Source organism: Anabrus simplex, chromosome 1 (assembly GCF_040414725.1).
Source record: "Anabrus simplex isolate iqAnaSimp1 chromosome 1, ASM4041472v1, whole genome shotgun sequence".
In the NCBI taxonomy this organism is placed as follows: domain Eukaryota; kingdom Metazoa; phylum Arthropoda; class Insecta; order Orthoptera; family Tettigoniidae; genus Anabrus; species Anabrus simplex.
This window is the reverse complement of record NC_090265.1, coordinates 133708597-133732870: the sequence shown is the minus strand read 5'-3', so window position 1 is coordinate 133732870 and position 24274 is coordinate 133708597. Positions and strand designations below refer to the sequence as shown.

The 24274-nt window shown below is 39.0% G+C and overlaps 1 protein-coding gene across 2 annotated transcripts in view; it reads right to left on the bottom strand.

The window, feature by feature from the left end:
• The window catches only part of Rab11 (RAS oncogene family member Rab11), a 128833-nt gene that overhangs the window by 82737 nt on the left and 21822 nt on the right, over positions 1-24274 (bottom strand). For both annotated transcript variants that reach the window (XM_067157170.2, XM_067157163.2), the window contains exon 3: positions 3110-3183. In XM_067157170.2, the coding sequence (XP_067013271.1) occupies positions 3110-3183 (74 nt within the window). The remainder of the gene's footprint in view (positions 1-3109; positions 3184-24274) is intronic.

Genomic DNA, 24274 nt, shown 5'->3' with positions numbered 1-24274 from the left:
TGATCGGCTGAATTAACCACGACACCACAGCGTGTAATCATATCGGTAACAGAGCATTGCACAACATAAAAAGCACACTTGATCTTTTCGAGTAGGGATGGTACATAATTCAAATTGTGATGATGATGCTCGTCGTTTAAAGGGGCCCAACATCTAGGTCATCAGCCCATAATGGTACCAAAATCAAACAAAATGCAATGACAATTTAAAAGTTCAAAATCATCCACTGACCAGAATAACCCTTTCAGACCTGAAAGAAAACTGGCAGTGTGAATTTTTGTTTGTAAGTCAAAAACTGACTAAAATGCTCTTAAATACAAATATTTTTAGTTTATTTCACAAAATAAAAATTAACATCTGAAAAAAAGCACCCGCACAATTGTGCGTGTCAGGACTTACTTCACTACTTACAAAAAAGAAAAATTACCTCAATGCATGTGAATATACATATGTACATGATCAAATGTTCTATTTTACAGTGTGGAACGATTTTAAACAATTAAAATCTTATACATTACATTTCTCATGTAGAGTACGAGTTTTTCTTTCACTGTCCTTTTTGTGACAGCACCCAGCACTCCTGCATGCATTGGCTGCAAGGAAACCTAGCCCGCATATTTGTGCGTATCAACATTCAAAACCTCATGGTGTTATGTACGATGTTGTAAGTTCACAATTTATGTTTGCTACACAATCTACACACTTCATTATTTATATTCTGATATTCAGTAAAGCTTCTAGATTAATATGAATGCAATAAATAAATACTTACTTTAGGCATTACTGCTTCCCGCCATATTCCTAATGAACTGTATTTTTAAACTCTTCTTCCTGCCCCCTGGTGGTCAAGTACTAAATAAAAACAGCTGAAGTACATGCTACGTGTCCCGCACAAGCACTGCAGTCCGGTCTGGTGCCAAGAAAACGTCAAATAAGCTCAGACATAAAATACGAACCCGCACAATTGTGCGTACACGGTCTGAAAGGGTTAAAAAACATAATGAAGAATGAATGGATGGATGGATGGATATGAATTTAAATCAATCAGTGGATCTGACCCGCAATGCCCCACCTTCCCTGAAACTATCAAAGAATAGTATTGCTGACCAAGGGACTGCTTCTAAAGCACAGTCCAAAATCCACATCAACGGCCCCTCATAATGGTACTTATCACTAGTAAAGTAGAACCATAGTAGTTGTCATGTTGCGGTACTAATCAAAAGTAGCATAGACTCACAGTGTTCCACACATTATGGTACTATTCGCAAGTATTGTTCGTCGCACAGGTAACGCAGACCTATGGTCTTTCCCACATAATGGCACCACTCGTAGACAACACAAACCCATGGTGTTCCTCACCTACGTCTAGTAATCACGGGCACCAGTATTCCCGTGGTGTTCCTCACATAGTGGGTACTAATCACAGGCAACACAGACCCACAGTGTCTCTCGTGGTGGTACTAATCACAGGCAACGCCCAGACCCGTGCCGTTTCTCACAATGGTACTAATCACGGCTACTGGAAAACCCATACTGATTCACCCGCTGTTGCTACTAATCACAAACCTATTGTGTACCTAACATAGTGGTACTACTCGCTAGTAAAGGTGACCCATGGTGTTCCCCGCGTGATGGTACTAATCACAAGTAGTTTCATAGTTCTAATACCATAATCCGTTGGTCGCCCCTTTTACTCGCCTCTTGCGACAGGCAGGCGATACCGTGGGTGTATTCTTCATCTGTGTCCTCCACCCACAGGGGGTAGACAGAGAAAAAAGAAGGGATCAGCCACTTCGAAAAATGAAGTAACGGATGAAGAAAGGCAAGCGCCACGAAGGGCATGAAAATTAAAGGCTCCCTAGGCCTAGAATGCTCTAATACCATTGGGGTCAGAAAAGGACAAGAGTTGACCAAAAGTGATCTTTGCTCCAACACGGCTGATGGGTCGAAACTAGTACCGTGTAATTTATAATTTTGTGAATATATTTTAGTATTGAAAAGGTGGAAACGTTTACGTTGTTATTATTATTACTTATTACTTATATATTATCAAGGGAGGTCAGACAGGAGAGATGAAAGTGAGAAGCCTGGCACAAGTGGAAGCAAAGCCAGGACTCTACTAAGGGCCCCATGGTCACCAACCCATGATCCTAAGTTAAGAGCCCCTGGGGCCCATTTTAGTCACCTCTTACGACAGGCAGGGGATTCAAACAGCGAACATTTGAGAAAACTGTGGTGCGAAGAAGTGCAAATAATTTCTTTCGTGAAACATCTCCATGTATGGACAATGATTGGTCTCAATTATCGAAAAATCGTTCAAGATAACAGTGTGGCTTCTCAGAATTTCAAACGACCCAAAATCACCAATGCTGAGCAGCAAAATGTTTAACGGGAACATCTCAAAATTAAGGCGTCATGAAGAGTAGCCAAGCACTACCACCACCCCAGTAGTGGTGGAAAATGATTTAGAACTCGTGATCTTGAAGCTGTAAATTTTTTTAAGGAATGAAATGTCAACAATATAATTTGAAACCCATGATGACTAGATAATTTATCTCAAAAATACCTACAATGCGGTACATATTTTACGTCAAAACTTGCGGCCGTGACACAGACAGCCCAATTCTGTTTTTTAATATTATGAAGACAGGTGTTATTTTGTTTTTATGAAAAAAAAAATTATGGTAGTTATAGTAGCCCAATAGTTGTGGAATATAGCACTGTCTTTGTGCAGGCAATATTGTGCCAAGACTATATAACAAAAATGCTGCAGCAAACAATAAGTAATGGTAGTATTAACTTGTACTAGTTTCATGAAAAAAGCTTGCAGCATATCAAATCCAATGTTCAAGATAACACCGGTTTTTATTGACCAATTCCCAATAACAGTACACTATACACCATTACACGTTTAGAGCTGGTCTTAATAGATCAATAAACTTGACTAATCATGGCAATTTCTTTAGCTCTGCTCAACATGAGCCAAAGTTTAAAGGCCAAAGGCTACCCACTACTAATGAAAATTGATACTACTGTATATCTTTAAAGAGCAGGTACCCTCACAAGACTACCATGTATCAGGAACTATTAATTCATACAAATTACTTACGCAGATGTGATGGCTCTGTAACGCTCTTGTCCTGCTGTGTCCCATATCTGTGCTTTGATAGTTTTTCCATCCACCTAAAAAAGAATAATGCTTCATTCTTACATTTTCTTAGTGAAGACATTTCTATACAACTAAACAAAACATATTCAAACCATCTTTTAAAATTGGCTCCTATTAACAGAATTAAAATGCTGCATTTTGTGTCATCAGCCCACAGATTGGTTTGATGCAGCTCTCCATGCCACCCCAAAGTAACTAGAATATAAGGTAGGCTACTCCGGCGGTTGAAGCTTCAATTGGCTGATGCGCTCTGACGTCATGCAGTATGAACGATAGCGAGTAAGGTACACAGTCGCAGTACAGGAAGCCTGCGAGTTCTCGTGCCTGTGAAACATCTTCTCAATCTTTCATCAAATAATAGTCTGGTTTAGTCCGATTCCATAAGTAACGGCAGTTCCAATAGATTTAAAAACGTGAAAATGTGTTAAATTTCGTCACGTGCTGAGCTGGTAGAACAACTATCAAATACGCGACATACACGGTAATACGATAAGAAAATATTGCCATGCAACTCAAAATAATTTATTTCCTGATGAAGTAAATATTTAGATCAAATGACATAGGAAAATATGCATCATATCGACATCTTTATGGAATTATATTAAATTATTAAAACGCACGTGTCAGGAGACTTAATTACTTGATGAACCAGCCCAAAGCTTAGCCTTCTTATTGGCATATTTTCTCAGTGCTAGCTCCTTACTCTTTGCATTAAAATGCCATATCCTAATAAATGTCCTGGTCCTTATGTAGAGACTAATTATTTTGTCATGGAATACTGGAAATTTTGACTTAATAATAGAAATAAAGAGTTTTCACGTTTTTGCATCTGGATACAGTCTTACCGTGAAACACACCAAATGAAATTTCGAACTGGGCTATATTTTTTAACCACTCATGACTGGGATGTGTGAGGCCCCCTTTTGAAATAACCGAGATCCAGTAACAGGTCTCTTCTCGCGCGACATTTTTGTCTCTTTCTTCGTATTTACTGTATATCAGATCATGGATACTGTATTATTTCACGAGCTTCGAAATATATTCAGAAATATAAGTTATTAGAACATAATAATGTTAATGTTATTGGATTTTACGTTCCACTAACTATGTTTTTGAGCACCTTCACCACCGGACTGAGACAGGATCGAACCTGCCAAGTAGGGCTAAGAAGGCCAGCGATCTACCATTTGAGTTGTTACTCAGCCCGGCTATGAGCACATAATAATTATAGAAAATATTTTCATTCAGTCATTTATATCTGACACCTTTTTACTGTACGAGCTGTAATAATGGAGATATTCAAGAATTTATTACAAAGTGTTTCAATAACCAAGCATTGCTGACGAAGTATTGTTATGCCATCACAGTAGCAAACTAACTGGCTATGATGGTTGTTGTCGTTATTGTCTTTATAATATGCAAAATAATGTTATTTGTGTTACGCCTCACTAACAACATTTACGGTTTTCTGAGACTCGAGGTGCTGCAATTTTGTCCCACGGGAGTTCTTTTACGTGCCGACAATTTATAGCGCCACACACGTTTCCATAATATGTTGACTGCATTTTAATCAGTACAGTGGTTCTACTTCAGATACTGACAACACGAACACTGTTCACGTAGTGAACCACTATAAAATTATGTATCCGTGATCCGATATGCAGTAAATATGTAAAAAGAACAAATGTCGGTCGGTCACTTGCTTTCTTGGCTTACGCTGCGTGAACCATCAACGATAGACCCCAAGTGTAAGCGTACGAAATGTAGAGCATAGAATCCTTTACAAAAAAGTCTGTGATGGCACATACCTATTTAGAACCGGCTGCCCTCTAGAAGCGATTTTATGCTACAGTCCGCGGTAAAAAATATAACCCCTTAAAATTAAATAAATATTTTGATATTATCCTCAAGTTCCTCATCAAAATTGACATCCTCCAGTATTTTATAAGGATTACAATAACCTTGTCAGGACATTATTTGCATGAATGGTTCAGAAGTTATGACCGTTTTAGACTGTAGTGGTAATACGTGTCAGCAGGACAGGAGAGCGCTGTCTCATATCACATGACGTCGCGCAGAAGGCGGACAGGGACAGAAACAAGTGAGTGTGATGCAGGAAGAGACCCCTCTGATGCCACCCAATGCTGTATTAACCTTTTCATTTCTACATAACTACTACATCCTACATCTGCTTGTCATATTGATACTTTGGACTACCCCTACGGTTCTTACCACCTTAACTTCCCTCAAACTGAACAAGTCCAAGGTGTCACATGTGTCCTATCATTCTATCTCTTCTTCTGGTAAATTTAGCCAAATCGATCTCTCAACAATTCAATTCAGTATCTCTTCACTCATGATTCGATCTATCCATCCCAACTTCAGTATTCTTCTGTACCCCCACATTTCAAAAGATTTCCAATAATGTTTGACGAGGTATGTAAATAAAAAAGAAAATAATTGCTTTTACTTTTATACACTATTTTGAAATTGCTGAAGGACATACAAATTACAGTATGTGTAACAAGATGTACAATCATATGAGTTGTCCAGTTGCATAACCCGTTATGTCCATTTTTTTTTCTCAAAATGAGTTATCACCGCCAATGTATGCAGCTCATCAAAGTACACAACCCAGTATTGTAATACGTGAGCAAAGCCCATTTAATCCATACGTTTAAAGGTGACAAATAACTGAACTGCTATAAAAGTCGTTATGTCTAGCGTGTGTTATGCAGCAAAGCTCGTTATGTCGCAGAACCCTGTATGAGGATCATACACAAACAAAATCAGGCAACTGTGTGGTAAGAAGTGAAGTGAACACAATCACGTTCACGATTTTTTTTTTGTGCACCGTGATTTGTGTCTTCAAGTATTGGTACTTATTATCCTGTGCTGAAACTCTTTCGCCCTTGCGTGATCATATTTTGGAGTGTCAATATATGACCATGTCTTAATCAGTCGGGACCCCCTGCAGATTCTACAGTACTACTATTATTTGCTCACTTGCAACATTTCACTGTTTTTGGAGATATACCAACGAACCATTATGGAACGTTCGAGAACATTTTAAGTCCAACATCACATCAGAAAGTATTTCATCAACAAGTTTGATCCAGAACAATTTTACCCCATTGATATAATAAATTAATACCAATACATTTTATAAATGTTACTCCAGCAACGAGAACAAGTCTATCGACCTCAATGACAATTATCAACTGCAAAAAATATTCAATACTGTTATGAAGTTTTAATGACAATTATACAAGTTAAGCGACAGGAATCAACACAACTAGCCAGATTTCAAAAGTTTTTTATTTTTATTTGTTCTTATTTTTAAAAAATTTTAAAAGATGTTCACCAGATGAGTTTCAGCAATAAGATGTTAGACTGAAGAAGATTTTAGACAAAAAGTGTTAGCTTAAGACATAGTTTTATTGTTGTGTGACTTAATATGTTATAAGATTATCAACTAGTTTTATAGGAGCAATCTTGAACCAAAGAATTGTATTATGACCTTATACAATCTTAGATTAATGATAGTTTGGCTGATGATGCTCACGAAAAGGTGCGAAACATGTACCATATAAACATCATAATAAATATGTAAGTTTAAGGTGGCAACTGGCAAAACTAAAGGAATTTTATCACATACCACTTAGTCGAGCAGCTCCTCTTCTTTCTCTCAATTCTTCCCAACCCATATATTGCAAAATTTTTGTAACGCTACTCTTTTGTCGGAAATCACCCAGAACAAATCGAGCTGCTTTTCTTTGGATTTTTTCCAGTTCTTGAATCAGGTAATCCTGGTGAGGGTCCCACACACTGGAACCATACTCTAGTTGGGGTCATACTAGAGACTTATGTGAACTCTCTTTACATCCTTACTACAACCCCTAAACACCCTCATAACCATGTGCAGAGATCTGTACCCTTCATTTACAATCCCATTTATGTAATTACCCCAATGAAGATCTTTCCTTATATTAACACCTAGATACTTACAATGATCCCCAAAAGGAACTTTCACCCCATCAATGCAGTAATTAAAAATGAGAGGACTTTTCCTATTTGTGAAACTCTCAACCTGACTTTTAACCCCGTTTATCAACATACCATTGCCTGCTGTCCATCTCACAACATTTTCGAGGTCACATTGCAGTTGCTCACAATCTTGTAACTTATTTACCACTCTATAGAGAATAATATCATCCGCAAAAAGCCTCATCTCCGATTCCACTCCTTTATCATATCATTTATATATAAAAGAAAACATAAAGGTCCGATAATACTGCCTTGAGGAATTCCCCTCTTAATTATTACGGGGTCAGATAAAGCTTCACCTACTCTAATTCACTGAGATCTATTTTTTAGAAATATAGCAACCCATTCAGTCACTCTTTTGTCTAGTCCAATTGCACTCATTTTTGCCAGTAGTCTCCCATGATCCACCCTATCAAATGCTTTAGACAGGTCAATCGCGATACAGACCATTTGACCTCCAGAATCCAAGATATCTGCTATATCTTGCTGGAATCCTACAAGTTGAGCTTCAGTGGAATAACCTTTCCTAAAACCGAATTGCCTTCTATCGAACCAGTTATTAATTTCACAAACATGTCTAATATAATCAGAAAGAATGCCTTCCCAAAGCTTACATACAATGCATGTTAAACTTACTGGCCTGTAATTTTCAGCTTTATGTCTATCACCCTCTCCTTTATACACAGGGGCTACAATAGCAACTCTCCATTCATCTGGTATAGCTCCTCCGACCAAACAATAATCAAATAAGCCATTGTCTTTAGTATATCCCCAGAAATCTGATCAATTCCAGCCGCTTTTCTAGTTTTCAACTTTTGTATCTCATTGTAAATGTCATTGTTATCATATGTAAATTTTATTACTTCTTTGGCCTTAGTCTCCTCCTCTATCTTGACATTATCCTTGTAACCAACAATCTTTACATACTGCTGCCTGAATACTTCTGCCTTTTGAAGATCCTCACATACACACTCCCCTTGTTCATTAATTATTCCTGGAATGTCCTTCTTGGAACCTGTTTCTGCCTTAAAATACCTATACATACACTTCCATTTTCCACTAAAATTTGTATGACTGCCAATTATGCTTGCCATCATGTTATCCTTAGCTGCCTTCTTTGCTAGATTCAATTTTCTAGTAAGTTCCTTCAATTTCTCCTTACTCCCACAGCCATTTCTAACTATTTCTTTCCAGTCTGCACCTCCTTCTTAGCCTCTTTATTTCCCTATTATAATAAGGTGGGTCTTTACCATTCCTTACCACCCTTAAAGGTACAAACCTGTTTTCGCATTCCTCAACAATTTCTTTAAACCCATCCCAGAGTGTTTACCTTTTTATTTACCGTTTTCCACCGATCATAGTTACTTTTCACAAACTAACACATGCCTGCTTTATCAGCCATATGGTACTGCCTAACATCCGTACTTTGAAGACCTTCCTTTCTATCACATTTTTTACTACCACAAAAACAGCTTCATGATCACTAATACCATCTATTACTTCAGTTTCCCTATAGAGCTCATCTGGTTTTATCAGCACCACATCCAGGATATTTTTCCCTCTGGTAGGTTCCATCACTTTCTGAATCAGCTGTCCTTCCTATATTAAATTTGCCATTTGTTGGTCATGCTTCCTGTCGTTCGCATTTCCTTCCCAACTGACATCTGGCAAATTCAGATCTCCCGCTACAATCACATTTCTTTCCATGTCGTTTCCCACATAGCTGACTATCTTATCAAATAATTCTGAATCCGCGTCAGTGCTACCCTTTCCCGATCTGTACACTCCAAATATATCAAGATGCTTATTATCTTTAGAAATGAGCCTTACACCTAGAAATTCATGTGTCTCATCTTTAACTTTTTCATAGCTTACAAATTCTTCTTTCACCAGAATGAACACTCCCCCCTCCCACCATTCCTATCCTATCTCTACGATACACACTCCAGTGCCGTGAGAAAATTTTCTCTTTAGGATGTTAGAAATATGGTTCATGTTTGTGGATTACCGTAGTCACGTCCTAGTTCGTGAACCATGGGCAACGGCTGAGTGGCCTAGTAAGTGGTCCTGAGAGTCGGGATACCAGTTGCTATGGAATGGGTGTGGGCATCTCGGACATATTCTGAGTCGTGGCCCTCCTTGTGCTCACGCGGCTAGGACTATACAATTCACCGGTGGACCATAACCCATTAGAGGAGAGATCCTCACTTGGACTATGTGTAAGTAGGGCAGCATCCTGCTTCATGAATTTACCGAGCTCAGAACACTTTAGGCAAGCCTCGGACCTATGGGAGTATCGGAGTCCCACTCCCATTTGACAGGCGAGTGACTCCTTGGATACAACTTGGCGAACGAAATGGAATTCGATGGGGAGCTATCAATATTAATGGGGCTTATGGAAGAAAGAAAGTAGAACTGGCTGAGTCAGCAAAGAGGATGCATTTGGATGTGCTAGGAGTAAGTGATATTCAGCTAAGGGGAGATAACGAAGAAGAGATAGGCGTTCATAAAGTGTACTTGACGGGTGTTAGAAAGGGAAGGGCAGAGTCTGGGGTAGGGTTCTTCATCAGGAATACCATTGCACGCAACAGAGTTTCTATTAGGCACGTAAATGAGCGAATGATGTGGGTAGATTTGTCAGTTGCAGGAATTAGGACTAGAATTGTGTCCGTGCATTCACCATGTGAGGGTGCAGATGATGATGAAGTGGACAAGTTTTATGAAGTTTTATGAAGCATTGAGTGACAACTGTGTGTAAAGATGGGAAAAGGCGAATATCTTGGAATGATGAAGTGAGAGCAGGTTGTAAACGTAAAAAGAAGGCTTATCAGAAATGGCTCCAAACAAGGGCCGAGGCAGACAGGGATTTGTACGTAGATGAAAGAAACAGAGCGAAACAAATAGTTGTTGAATCCAAAAAGAAGTCATCGGAAGATTTTGGTAACAACCTGGAAAGGCTAGGTCAAGCAGCAGGGAAACCTTTCTGGACAGTAATAAAGAATCTTAGGAAGGGAGGGAAAAAGGAAATGAACAGTGTTTTGAGTAATTCAGGTGAACTCATAATAGATCCCAGGGAATCACTGGAGAGGTGGAGGGAATATTTTGAACATCTTCTCAATGTAAAAGGAAATCATCCTTGTGGTGTTGCGAACAGCCAAGCTCATGAGGAGGAAAATGATGTTGGTGAAATTATTCTTGAAGTGGAAAGGAATGTCTCCATTGTCATAAAGCAGCAGGAATAGATGAAATTAGACCTGAAATGGTGAAGTATAGTGGGAAGGCAGGGATGAAATGGCTTCATAGAGTAGTAAAATTAGCATGGAGTGTTGGTAAGGTACCTTCAGATTGGACAAAAGCAGTAATTGCACCTATCTATAAGCAAGGGAACAGAAAGGATTGCAACAATTATCGAGGTATCTCCTTGATTAGTATACCAGGCAAAGTATTCACTGGCATCTTGGAAGGGAGGGTGCGATCAGTCGTTGAGAGGAAGTTGGATGAAACCCAGTGTGGTTTCAGACCACAGAGAGGCTGTCAGGATCAGATTTTCAGTATGCGCCAGGTAATTGAAAAATGCTACGAGAGGAATAGGCAGTTGTGTTTATGTTTCGTAGATCTAGAGAAAGCATATGACAGGGTACCGAGGGAGAAGATGTTCGCTATACTGGGGGACTATGGAATTAAAGGAAGATTATTAAAATCAAAGGCATTTATGTTGACAATTGGGCTTCAGTGAGAATTGATGGTAGAATGAGTTCTTGGTTCAGGGTACTTACAGGGGTTAGACAAGGCTGTAATCTTTCACCTTTGCTGTTCGTAGTTTACATAGATCATCTGCTGAAAGGTATAAAATGGCAGGGAGGGATTCAGTTAGGTGGAAATGTAATAAGCAGTCTGGCCTATGCTGACGACTTGGTCTTAATGGCAGATTGTGCCGAAAGCCTGCAGTCTAATATCTTGGAACTTGAAAATAGGTGCAATGAGTATGGTATGAAAATTAGCCTCTCGAAGACTAAATTGATGTCAGTAGGTAAGAAATTCAACAGAATTGACTGTCAGATTGGTGAAACAAAGCTAGAACAGGTCGATTATTTCAAGTATTTATGTTGTGTATTCTCCCAGGATGGTAATATAGTAAGTGAGATTGAATCAAGGTGTCGTAAAGCTAATGCAGTGAGCTCGCAGTTGCGATCAACAGTATTCTGTAAGAAGGAAGTCAGCTCCCAGACCAAACTATCGTTAATTCGGTCTGTTTTCAGACCAACTTTGCTTTACAGGAGCAAAAGCTGGGTGGACTCAGGATATCTTATTCATAAGTTAGAAGTAACAGACATGAAAGTAGCAAGAATGAATGCTGGTACAAACAGGTGGTAACAATGGCAGGAGGGTACTCGGAATGAGGAGATAAAGGCTAATTTGGGAATGAACTCTATGGATGAAGCTGTACGCATAAACCGGGTTCGGTGGTGGGGTCATGTGAGGCGAATGGAGGAGGATAGGTTACCTAGGAGAATAATGGAGGGTAAGAGAAGTAGAGGTAGACCAAGACTATGATGGTTAGACTCGGTTTCTAACGATTTAAAGATAAGAGGTATAGAACTAAATGAGGCCACAACACTAGTTGCAAATTGAGGATTGTGGCGACGTTTAGTAAATTCACAGAGGCTTGCAGACTGAACACTGAAAGGCATAACAGTATATAATGACAATGTATGTATGTATGTATGTTAGAAATAATGCATGTGTACGAAGTAGTATTAGAACGGATTATAAACTGGGCACGCAGTAGCATTGTGAGCGTTCAATTATATCACTGAGCCTATAATCCTGTTCACAATACTCCGCAATACACTGAGCTCGAGGGAAGTGAAAATCCTTAGTTTTCAAAAGCTCAAGCAGAGGGAGGGTGTGTCTAAATATCCTGCCACGACGATGACGGCTCCTGATGTCAGGCGCCAGAACAAAAGGGACTACCCATTCCTAAACTATTGCCGCCAAAGCAGTGCTGATAAATTCCCATGGAATGAATTCTTTTCATTTAAAACATACAGAATGACTGTTTATCAATTCTTGTATTTTCACTGAACATCATTTGTACTTTTTTTCTTTTACAATTTGCTTTTCGTTGCACCGACACAGATAGGTCTTATGGTGACGATGGGACAGGAAAGGCCTAGGATTGGGAGGGAAGCGACCATGGCCTTAATTAAGGTACAGCCCCAGCATTTTCCTGGTGAAAATGGGAAACCACAGAAAACCTGCCGACAATGGGGTTCGAACCCACCATCTCCCGAATACTGGATACTGGCCACACTTAAGCGACTGGAACTATCGAGCTCGGTACTTTTAATTTAATTACAGCATCTTTGTATCGAACCGTTTGCAGTTTAGAAACTGGCAACCTTGCATCAGACATCGAGGCCCGCGAACTCTAAAGCCATTTAAAGCTGGTGATTTCTTGTAGTCCATTACGTGTTTTACGTTTCTGTGTTATACTAGAGAAAATTGGTAAAATGAAACAAAGCCGCACAAATTGACCGATACGAGTAAAAAAAAAAAACAGTGTACTCTTTCAGATTTCTTCGTAAGTAGGCCGTAAATGTAACATAAAAGTGATGCAGAAGGTTGTGAATGTGGGGAAACACTTACAAGTGCCGATTGTAGTGTTCAGGACTACAATGACCAGTGTGAAATTTATGGTGTTCAAGACAATGATAAATCAAACATTAAAAATACGTCGAAATTTCAATTGTCAGGTAAATGGAAATTTCAGCAATCGTGGCTTGAATTACCGTTACCTGCGCTATGAAGAAGAAATTGCGAAGTGTGAATTGTGCAGTAAATTTCGTAGTATTTCCGACTAAAATTCTAAAATTGTATCCAGATTTTCAGGACCATTTAAACTGGAAACTTTTTAAAACTGCGAAAAATCCTATCCTCACTGGAAATATCAGGAGGCTGAAAGTTTCAAGAAAAAAGGCCAAATGTGCACCTTTAGTTAAGTGCGTAAAGAAAATGGATGCTAACATGTTACAGCACATGAATGCATTGTTCATGGCATCTTATATTGCGAAAATAACAGACCCTACACTGATTTTGAAGGTTTGGTTGCACTGTTAAGCCGGCCCCATGGTATAGGGTAGCGTGCCTGCGTCTTACCCAGAGGCCCAGGGTTTGATTCCCGGCCAGGTAAGGGATTTTTACCTACATCTGAGGGCTGGTTTGAGGTCCACTCAGCCTACGGGATTACAGTTGAGGAGCTATCTGACTGTGAAATAGCGGCCTCGGTCTAGAAAGCCAATAATAACGGCCGAGATATTCCATCATGCTGACCACACGAAACTTCGTAATCTGTAAGCCTTCGGGCTGGACAACTGTCACTTGGTAGGCCACGGTCCTTCGGTGCTGTTGCGCCATGGGATTTGGTTTGGTTTTGGTTGTATTGTTAAGCAAGTTGAATGTTAATGATTCAGAGAAGTGCGTGAATATGATAAACAATGCAGAGAATTTATTTCCAACAATGCCTCAGATCTTTGTGAAGATTTGAAGTGTGAAATTAAGGAAAGTTCATATGTCAGTATCTTACTCGACGGATCAAAAGGTAAATCTGATGAGCTCATACTTTACATTAGTTTTTAAGAAAATAACGTGAAGGAGACATTTCTTTCTATTGTGACATTGGAGGATGCAACAAGTGATGACTATACGGAAGCTCTTAGAAACAGAATTGCTTCAGTTAGGGCTTGAAGAACTCTTCACAGGTACAAAACTATCGCCACAACGACTTCGCGAACTGAAGAAAATTTCGGAGTTGCTGGAATGTGAAATATCTTAATTGCAGTACTTACACCAAGTTAGATGGGTAGAGGCAAATTAAATGCTACGCATACAGTTGTCAAAGTCTGGGAATGCCTAGTGATGCATTTAGAGAATATTTATGAAAGGAAAAGTGAAGAATGAATCAAGGATAAAGGTCTTCTAAAAATCAAGGACTTCAAATTTGTCATCACAATTCATTTCTTGTATGATTATCTGAGTACATTCAAAAGACTTTCACTTGTATTTCAGAGGCATTATCTGATTTTAAGCCAGATAAGAGTGCATGTAAGTAATCCAATTAATTCATTGCCGCAACTTCAGAACACCAAGTGCCCAATGGAAAAAATGTTTGTTTCTGTACAACACTTTCAGGAGTTTTCAGTGAAATAGACTTATCAGGTGTGTCGGATAAGAATTTCACGAACGACAAGGAACATATTTTGGCAAGTGGAATTAACATTCTGAAAGACACTTCTTCAAAATGAAGATATTCAAAGTGCCGCTGGTGTTTTTGACACATATTCCTGACCATTGGGAAAACAATGGCAACAGTGAAATACAGTTTCTTGCCACTTATTTTTCAAAACACTTTCAAACTGAGAACGTAGAAGACATACTGAGCGAGTGGTACGAGTTCAAAGTAGTCGGGAAAGGTCTTTCACTGAGCGATCTACTTGAAAAGTCGCGGACTGCGAAAGGACTTTCAGAATTTAGGAAAGCTCCTCAGTATAGTGGCAAAAGTTTCTGTATCGACCTCATCACGTGAGAGAGGGTTCAGCACAATGAATATTATCGAACACAAACTGCGAAGCAAGCTTGCCGTGAAGAACTTAAGTGATCTCTTGATGAAATCTTTTGAATGGTCCATCTTTAAAGGACTTTGATGCAACAAAATGTAATGATCTTTGGTATTTTGGTGGGAAATCAAACAGGTGCATGCAGTGCAATTTCAAAAGACGCTGACCTTAGTATTTCTTAACATATAAATTGTTTCTATTCCATTCTTATATGAATTAAGACTAGACTACTTAGGGACACATTTCTAAAACAATACGTAGCTTTATCCTAGTCTAACCTGTAGTTTTTATGATGTATGTTTGCAAAAAAATGTGCTGTCTCCTGATAAAATGGGGCTGGCTACTGAATTATTTCCTTTTTTTCTACCCCTGGTGGTAACCGTATACTCGCACATCAAGCGAACCCATATGAACATGGCTTTCATCACAGCTGGCAAAAAAAGAACAAAGAAAATGATCACATTTTGTATGTCAGGCTGTTCAGTTTTAATTCTTATATACACAAGAATACATTTTTGGGGTAGGTTGGTGGGCCCTGGAAAACATCAAGGAAGGATCTCTCCTCTCTGCTACTTCAGGTATTGTAGAACATTATTTTAATAAGATTTCAACATCTGAACCAGCAACAAAAGTACCACCATATTAAATTTGGTGATACCATCTGTACCTAGGGTGCATATTTAAGACCAAAAAAAAAGACATAGATAAATGATTTGTAGTGATACCTTAAGTATCAGAAAGAAGAGATCCTTCTTCAAGCATGCTAGGGACCCACCATCCTGCCCCAAGAAGTATTCTTTCTTATACAGAAGTATGAAAACCAAAATTGTAAACCACCAACGTATGACCATTTTCTGTGTTGCTCTTGGCCAGCCAAGTCTCCTACTGTCTCCGATAAAGTTTGCATCTTGCCTAACCACAGGTCTGCCACAATCGGTAAAAGTAAGAAAACTATGTATTTAGAATTTGCCATATGCCCTGCTGCCACATAAGACTTGTGTATTTGACATGATAAATAGTTTTGTCCAGATCAATGATGTAATCAATCCAAAACAAAGGTTTTGTCTAGACCAATTAGCTAGAAAGAAGGGGTTAACATGTCTGCCGCAGCGCTCTGGGTGGTGCCAAAGTAAAATAGCCGATGCCATACTTCAAGCACCATCCACACAGTTTTGCTCACCTATTATGCATTACTTTTAATAAATAACATCAAATCAATTAAGTGTGGTCTATTTTTATGTCGTTCCGTAACGTGTAAGGTGCAGACCAAGTTTTTCAGCAGAGGTTTCTACGAGGTTTGCAGTTCAATGCGGGACCTCGGGTGGCAAAGCAGCAACGCATGATGAAGAGGAACTTAGCTTTCTAAATTTCCTCTTCATCCTGCATCACAGCTTTGCCGCCCGAGGTCCCGCACTGAACTGCGAACATCGTAGAAACCTCGGCTGAAAATCTTTGTCTCCACCATACACGTTATGGTGCAACATAAAAACAACAGACCACAGACAACGGCACAGCCATGATTTAAAACTAATTTCAAAGCTCTCAGAGGAACATCTTACGTAAATTGAACGTTGTATTTCTGTCAAAAGCTAAAAGAAAATGTTTGCTACACTCTTAGTTAATAAGTGACATTTAATGAAAAGGTGACTACAAATTCGAATCTTTGACTACCAAGTTCATCTCGGACTTAAGAAAAGTTTTAAAGTATTGTATGTATTTTTAATGGATTATGTTTGTTGAGTCCTAACTCGTGTTTGTACAATTAGATTACTATTTTAATTCACCCTCCATGGGTTGTTTTGATAATGACTGCCAAGATCTGAACTTGTGACTGAATATCTATTCACTATTTTATTCCCCCTTTTTACTCTTATTTAATCAGAATGTTATAATATTTTGTGTAATGTATATGTTTGTTTGTATGTACGTACCTATGCTTCTTTTTTCTCACATTTTGGCTGAAGATGACGCTAAATAGCGTTGACACTAGTTCCACGTAAACATGTTATAACTTAACCATTATAACATTTATTTGTATTGAAAAGGTCGACCCCTTAAGTTACCTCTCTTACAGTACCTGGCATGCTAAATCTCTCAACTTTTTTCGACATATTCAAAATTCCTTTTTTTTCAAAAGTTTTTGAGAGTTGCGCACTACTACTTTGCCAGTGTGCTTTTGTGATGTAGTACTACCAACCTAAAAAGTTTGAACAAAATCGATGATGCAGACATCGTCACCTCCCCTTGTGAATGGGTGCGACATAAGGCAAATAAAAAGAATGTGCATTACCAGAATCTTCATCCAAAAACATGGTAATTGAGGTACAGTAAGTACGAGATTTAAGATCAATAACATAAGGACTGTCCTGTTTTCAAATAATTTAAACTGCATCATACAACTTCTTGTTATAATTATTATTATTATTATTATTATTATTATTATTATTATGGGATATTTTATTAAACCCATTGTTCACTTCAAACCTATTTCCCCACGTTTCTAGAATATTTATTTTTTGTAAATGAATTGTCTTTTACTGCTTATCCCACACCTGTGGGTTTGTGGGTGTGAACTATGTTGCACACGTAGATTTCAATGTTTTATGGCCAGATGCCCTTCTTGGCACTCGCCCTATGTGGTGCGATGTATTCACTATTGCATGTTTCCCTGGTGGGGAGGAGTGTTGGGGACAGACAAATACCCAGTCCCCAAGTCTGAAGAATTAATCACAAGCGATTAAAATCCCCGACCCGGCTAGGAATCAAACCCGGGGCCCTCTGAACCTAAGGCCTCAGCACAAGTGATGGGCAGTGTGAGACGAGGTCTCGAGATTTCTCTGGATTTCGAGACTAGCGCTGGCATTATTTCTCGCGAGAAATTCTGAGAGATCTCGAGGTCCCTGCATTGTGAGGCGAGCAGCGTGTCATAGGCCTACAGGTAGTCCGAGCTGAATGTTGTTTGTGCAAGGTATGTGAATAGCCAACCACGGACCATCTCCATTTCATAAATACTTGTTAACAAGTGACTAGGGCGTTCGTTTCTACAGGGGTCTATTTTGACGCAGTATTCTGGCACTGTATGCACTGGTAGGTACACGAATGAGTGGTTGAAGTACAGAACCTAACGGCTACTGTAGGTAAACGTACCTGGATAATGGAGGCGTGCGTTATTTGAACTCGAGACAAGGCAAGATGCGCCCTGTTGCATAAGCAACCACCATTACGCATGAGTGGAATGTGTAGTCTAAAATGCTTGAGTTTGCTCCAAATCTTTCGATAGGTAGGTGTGCATCGTTAACAGACCCCACATTCAATAACAAATGACCATTGCTTATGTTTACCAATATTTTGGTGACGAAGGAAATAATTCCTTACAATATTATAGAATATTCCCGTCAAAATTAGGTACTTCGATATATGACTGTGCAATGTGAAATTGTGTCTAGTTGTACGCGACAAGCGACAACTTGAAGACTATGTCCGAAACACAACGTAATTTGTGGATGCCGGTTATTTTGAAGAGATGTCACATAGCACAGCCCGCTGTGTTGGTTGTTCAAAAGAAGTAAAATACTTCTGGGATGATCTGGCACTTACTAACGCATTATATCAATGAAGAGGAATCGTCACACTCAGCTCGATAGCTGCAGTCGCTTAAGTGCAGCCAGTATCCAGTATTCGGGAGATAGTGGGTTCGAACCCCACTGTCGGCAGCCCTGAAGATGGTTTTCTGTGGTTTCCATTTTCACACCAGGCAAATGCTGGGGCTGTACCTTAACTAAGGCCACGGAAGCTTCCTTCCCATTCTCTAGGCCTTTCCTGTCCCATCGTCGCCATAAGACATGTGTCAGTGCGACGTAAAACAAATAGAAAAAAAAAAAAAAAAAAAAAAAAAAAGAATCGTCACAGAACACATCCGGCCCGATCTGCATCACAAGAAGGTAACCTGTCGAATAGCATAATTACCCAACAACAGCAACAACAAGAGTACAACAAGCAATTCCATGGAAAGGAAATATTACAAGAAGTAAGTTACTAATTCAACATTCTAAATCCAGCATCATACACAAATTCAGTATTTCCAGTGCTTAACACTACTGCTTACAATACGATAGGTTGAGCTTTCTATTAGCTTAACATTACAAGTGATGATAAAGTGAAGTTAAACCATCATTACCCTACAACTATAACGACAACAACGATAAAAAATATGACAAGAAGTTTAACTTTCGAAATCCAGCATCATTATATACAAATTCACACACAAATTACGTATTCCCATTACTTAACACTGGTTTACAATACTATAGGTTGAAATTACTACTAGCTTAACACTACAAGTGATATTGAAGTTAAAACATAACTACCCCACAACAACAAGAGTACAACAAGCAGTTCCATGGAGAGAAAAAATTAGAAGAAATACTACTAGTTTAACACACTAAATCCAGCAGAAAATTACCAATTCAGTGTCCGTCGTTTACAGCTTTTACTTTTCACTTTACACTAGCACTAATCATCATCTTAAACGATTTGATACCGGAAGAGTATCTATCAAAGACTGCTGCAAGTAATTTATTTCAATCCCTTATGGTCCTGTTCAGGAAGGAAAACTTGCCCACATCAGTATGCTGGTTATTATTACACTACTGTAAGTGACCATTGCCACCGGGATATTTCCCATTGGCGATGTATTTGTTGTTAATAATAATAATTAGGTGCTTCGGTATATGACAGTGCAATGTGTAATTATGTCCAGTTGTACGCAACAACTTGAAAACGATGTCCGAAATGAGACGCAAGTCTTGGATGTCGGTTATTTTGAAGAGATGCCACATAGAACAGCCCGCTGTGTTGTTTATTCAAAAGAAGTAAAATACGTAGACAGAAATACTTCTGGGATGATCTGACACTTAAAACCACATAATATCAATGAAGAGTAATAGTCACAGAACACCTCCGGCCCGGCCTGCATCACAGGAAGCTACCCTGTCGACGATTGCGAGGCGTCCAGGTAGGTTTACATCCTAATAACAGTTAACATATAAGGATTATGCAGCTAAGAAGTCCACCTGAAATAACTCTTGAACAGTTTAAGATACTGGCATTCTGTCTTCACTTTCGTTAATTCTATTAAGGAGCTCATAGTTCAAAATGCAGTGCTTTCCTAGGCCTGTGACAAAATTTATCGTCACACACGTTTCTATATGAGAACTGCTGATGATAACTATCAAGCTTACACTCGTAACTGGGATGTCGCACAGCTCGCAACACACGAGATTCGGTCTCGAGAGCATTGCCCATCACCTCCACTGAAAGAATTGGAGCAAAATCGGGCATTTTAGATTACACGTACCACTCGTGTGTATTGGGGCTTGCATATGTAGCAAAGTACATCTTCCCCGTCCCACGTTCGAATAATGCATGCCTCCAGTATTCAGAGTAGGTGCCCATCCTATCTACAGTTATTCACAAATTATGCAAAATTATTCAGCTAAGATGTCCACCCCAAATAAGTCGTGAACAAGTTTAAGATACTGACATTCTGTTTTCACTTTCGTTAATGGTATTAAGGGGTTCATAGTTGAACATGCAGTACTTTTCCAGACTTGACAAAATGTATTGGCTCACACGTTTTCACAGGAGAACTTTATTTCGCGCAATAACTGCCAATGATATGCTATCAACTTTACAGTTTACGTCCCACAGCTTGCACTACAGGAGGCTTGGTCTCGAGATCTGCGACGTCAGTCGCAAGAGTCTCGAGCGAGTGTTGCCCATCACTACTCAACACTGACCATTCGGTCAAGGAGTCAGGCTTTCACAAATTATTATTATTATTATTATTATTATCATTATTATTATTAGGTATCATTATTATTGCTTATTGTCTGGATCCTTGGCTGAACGATCAGCATACTGGTCTTCGGTTCCGTGGGTCCTGGATTCAACAATCATCTTCATCTAAACGAAACACATCACACTAGAAACCACCACAGAAACACGCAATTAGTGAATACGTCCCTGTAAATAGGGTTGGCATCAGGAAAGACCCCCCGGCCGTAAAACTGGGCTTACCCTGTACAAAATGCCGAACAAAGGTAACTGGGAAAAGGCCACGAATAATAATTATTATTCAGGTTACAACAACATGTTGACCTTTCGCATGGGTTCGCCCAACAGGGTTAAGAATTTTATCCTCAAACGGTTGATCATTCTAGCTTGGGGACCAGGTGTTTGAGCCATCTTCAACAACAGATTTCATCCTATAGGTAGAGCCCTAATCTTCACAGACGTGTACATCACCCAAGGACATCAACTTTAAGACCTGCAGCAGACCTCTCCGGATGCCATGTATTTAACTTAATGGCAATGTAATGGGATTTCTTTTGTAATTGCTGGAAACGTGTTTAGTTTCTTTCTTTGTTATTCATGTGATATGAACAATTTCCACTATAGTCCCGGTATTGTATTGTCTTATTACTACTATAATTGCAATTATTTTAACAACATTTGTTTTACATTCCACTATAGTGCAGACCAGCCGGGAAGGTGGTCCACAGAACACAATGACGTCAAAGCATCACGCCTCTCCATACTCGCGCCAATCAGAATCAGTGAAGCTTTGCCGGGCGAGCTATAAGGTGTGTGAGAGCAAACTGACTATTTTGCAAGTTTTCAAATGAAAAAGTAATTATCTAGATTGTGTTTGTGATTGTCAGAAAGCAGAGGTAGGAAGTAAACGACAGGTTTTGCATATGAACATTAAATAGTTAACACCACCTTTCCAATACTTGTCTTTCCTTATATTTAGGATATAAACATTACAACAGGCGTTGTAAGATGGGAAATGTTTAGCTGAACTGTCGTAAGCATCATCAGCCAAAATAAATCTTAGCCTAAAATTAGGTCAGGGCCCCGAACCATTCTTTTGGATGAAGTGGATATTGGCCTCTACCTTATAAGCGGCTTCAGGCATGACCAATCCTGTTTGAAATGTTACTAATCCATGTCTGCTACAATATGTGATTTCTCTTGCCCGACTCACGTATCCATACAAGATTGGGATTTAATTATTTCTTCATTCAAAATAATATAATCATCACTTTTTGTTATGTATGAACATTCTTATTAACTGACTGGTAGCAATGAGTTTATTATTACACTACCAGCTCTGTGTTGTACCTTCTGTTTTTAACCTCTGGCAACATGATTACGCGTTTTTTTTCTCTTAGCCATGATGAACACTCATATTTTTCACTCTTGTTTTATGTTTGAACATTCTGATTGACTGATTGGTAGCAATGATATCTTAATGATTTTAATTATTTCACTACCAGCTCTGTATTGTACTCTCTGTTTTTACCCTCTGTTTCAACAGGATTGTGTTGTTTTTCTCTTAGCCATGTTGCAACATTATATGTTTCTTCACACTAGTTGATTCTTAGGGTGCCATATATTTTAAGGACACTAGGTTCGAGGCCCTGACCTAACTTTAGGCTAAAATTTATTTCGGCTGATGATGCTCACGACAGTTAAGCGAAACATGTCCCATCTTACACCTGTTGTAATGTTTATATCCTAAATATAAGGAAAGGTAAGTATTGGAAAGGTGGTGTTAACTATTTTAATATTCATAATTTGATGTCCAATACGGTCTACAATGAGTTTTATTACTTATAAGGTTTTGCATAAGTAAGCGCAAGAAGTAGTGTTCAAAGTGCACCAGTACTTTAAGAACGTTAAGGAACGAGAGATGGACGAGGCAGAAGATGCCTGGGGTGATGGTGCCACATTGCAGGAACTAACAGCAGCAGCATGCGATGTCAGTGTTCGTACATATCCTTGCCACCAGAAACCAGTAACAAATTTAGATGACTTTAACAAAAACGTGTTGCTCCGTACAATTTTCGACATGTACGCTGAAGGGCAATTTCCAACATCATTGAAACTTCTTTAAAAAAAATGAAAGAGGCAGCGGGTTTCAGTGGTGGCAAGTCGTCTCTCCTTTGAGTTTTAACCTCTTCAGTGGCACGCCCAAGAAATTCTTGGGTGGCGCACGCTTGCCCATAATGTCACCGCCCGAGAAATTCTCGTTTAGCTGCAGTGTTCATTTTGCAATCGCCCAATAATTTCTCGGGTACTGTAATCTATTTGGAAATTTTTTTCCAGCATTCTCAACAGATGGCGTGAGGGTTTCCAGTTTTATTCATGAAGCCTCTGGCCCAAAATATGCCTTATCTGCTATATGCAATCTCTGGCCAGCTGATGAGGTAAACAGAAATGGCAAGCACGAAACGGAAGATATGTTTGAAGGCAAAATAAGGAACTACATCATAGATTAATCTCTAAGTGACATTAGTATTTCTGATAGCAATGATAATGTTTCTATTGATTCTTTGGATGATGACCTTAGTATTTCTAGTGAAAGTGAGGAAGATGATATGTCAGAAGCTAAGTTGATGGTGGGGGATGTTGAATATACATTCGTGTGGAAAAATTTGTGTGGAAAAAGTATAAGGCTGGGGATAGTGTGCGATCTGATATCATTCCATTTGCGGGAAATCTTGGTGTGAGGGTTGGATTATTATCAGAGGTGAGTACAATTGACTGTTTTGAACTGGTTCTAACAGCTGAAGTTGTAAATTTGACAGTGACCTAAAAAATTTGTACATTAAAAGTGCATTGAAAAACTTTTAAATAAATCTCCACATGCAGTGGCACAGTTTTGGAAGGAAATGAACTCTTATGAAATTTGACAGTTTGTTGCATTAGTGCTGTTGATGGGAATAATAAAAAAGCCTGAAATTAAAATGTATTGCTCACAGGACAGTATTCTCTAAACACCAATATTTTATGAAATCATATTACAGGCCTACTGTAAAAAAGTGTAAATATAGCATATCATGAGGATGCAGGACTCGAGACTTCTGAAACAACTACACAATCTCGTCTCAAAAAATACCACAACAGGATGTAAATGAATCAGAGAAGTAAGAGAGGATCTGAAGGAAATAGGCCTTACAACAGAAGACACCACAAATAAGATAAAATTGAATACAAAACTCAAGAATACAAACCTCCGCTTTACCCTTACACAAAACAAACCAACAACACGCACATTTTCAACTGACGAAAGGGCACAAAGATCGGAGCGTCTGAAGAAGTACTGGGAGGACCGCAAAGCCCGAACAATCCCTTCAAAGAGACCTGAACGGCTGACTGACTAAAGTGATCCTATGTGGTCATAAAAGAAGAAGAAGAAAGTAAGTTTTTATTAACCTTGAATAATATTTGAATGTGTTCCCTTAATAACTATTACACATTCCTTGCTTCATAAAAATAAATCATCTCCTCCAAAAAAAACCTCATTATTCTGGCACAAGCGGTCTGCCAGAACCCGCCACTGAAGGGGTTAAGGAGTATAGGTTTCAAATATTTA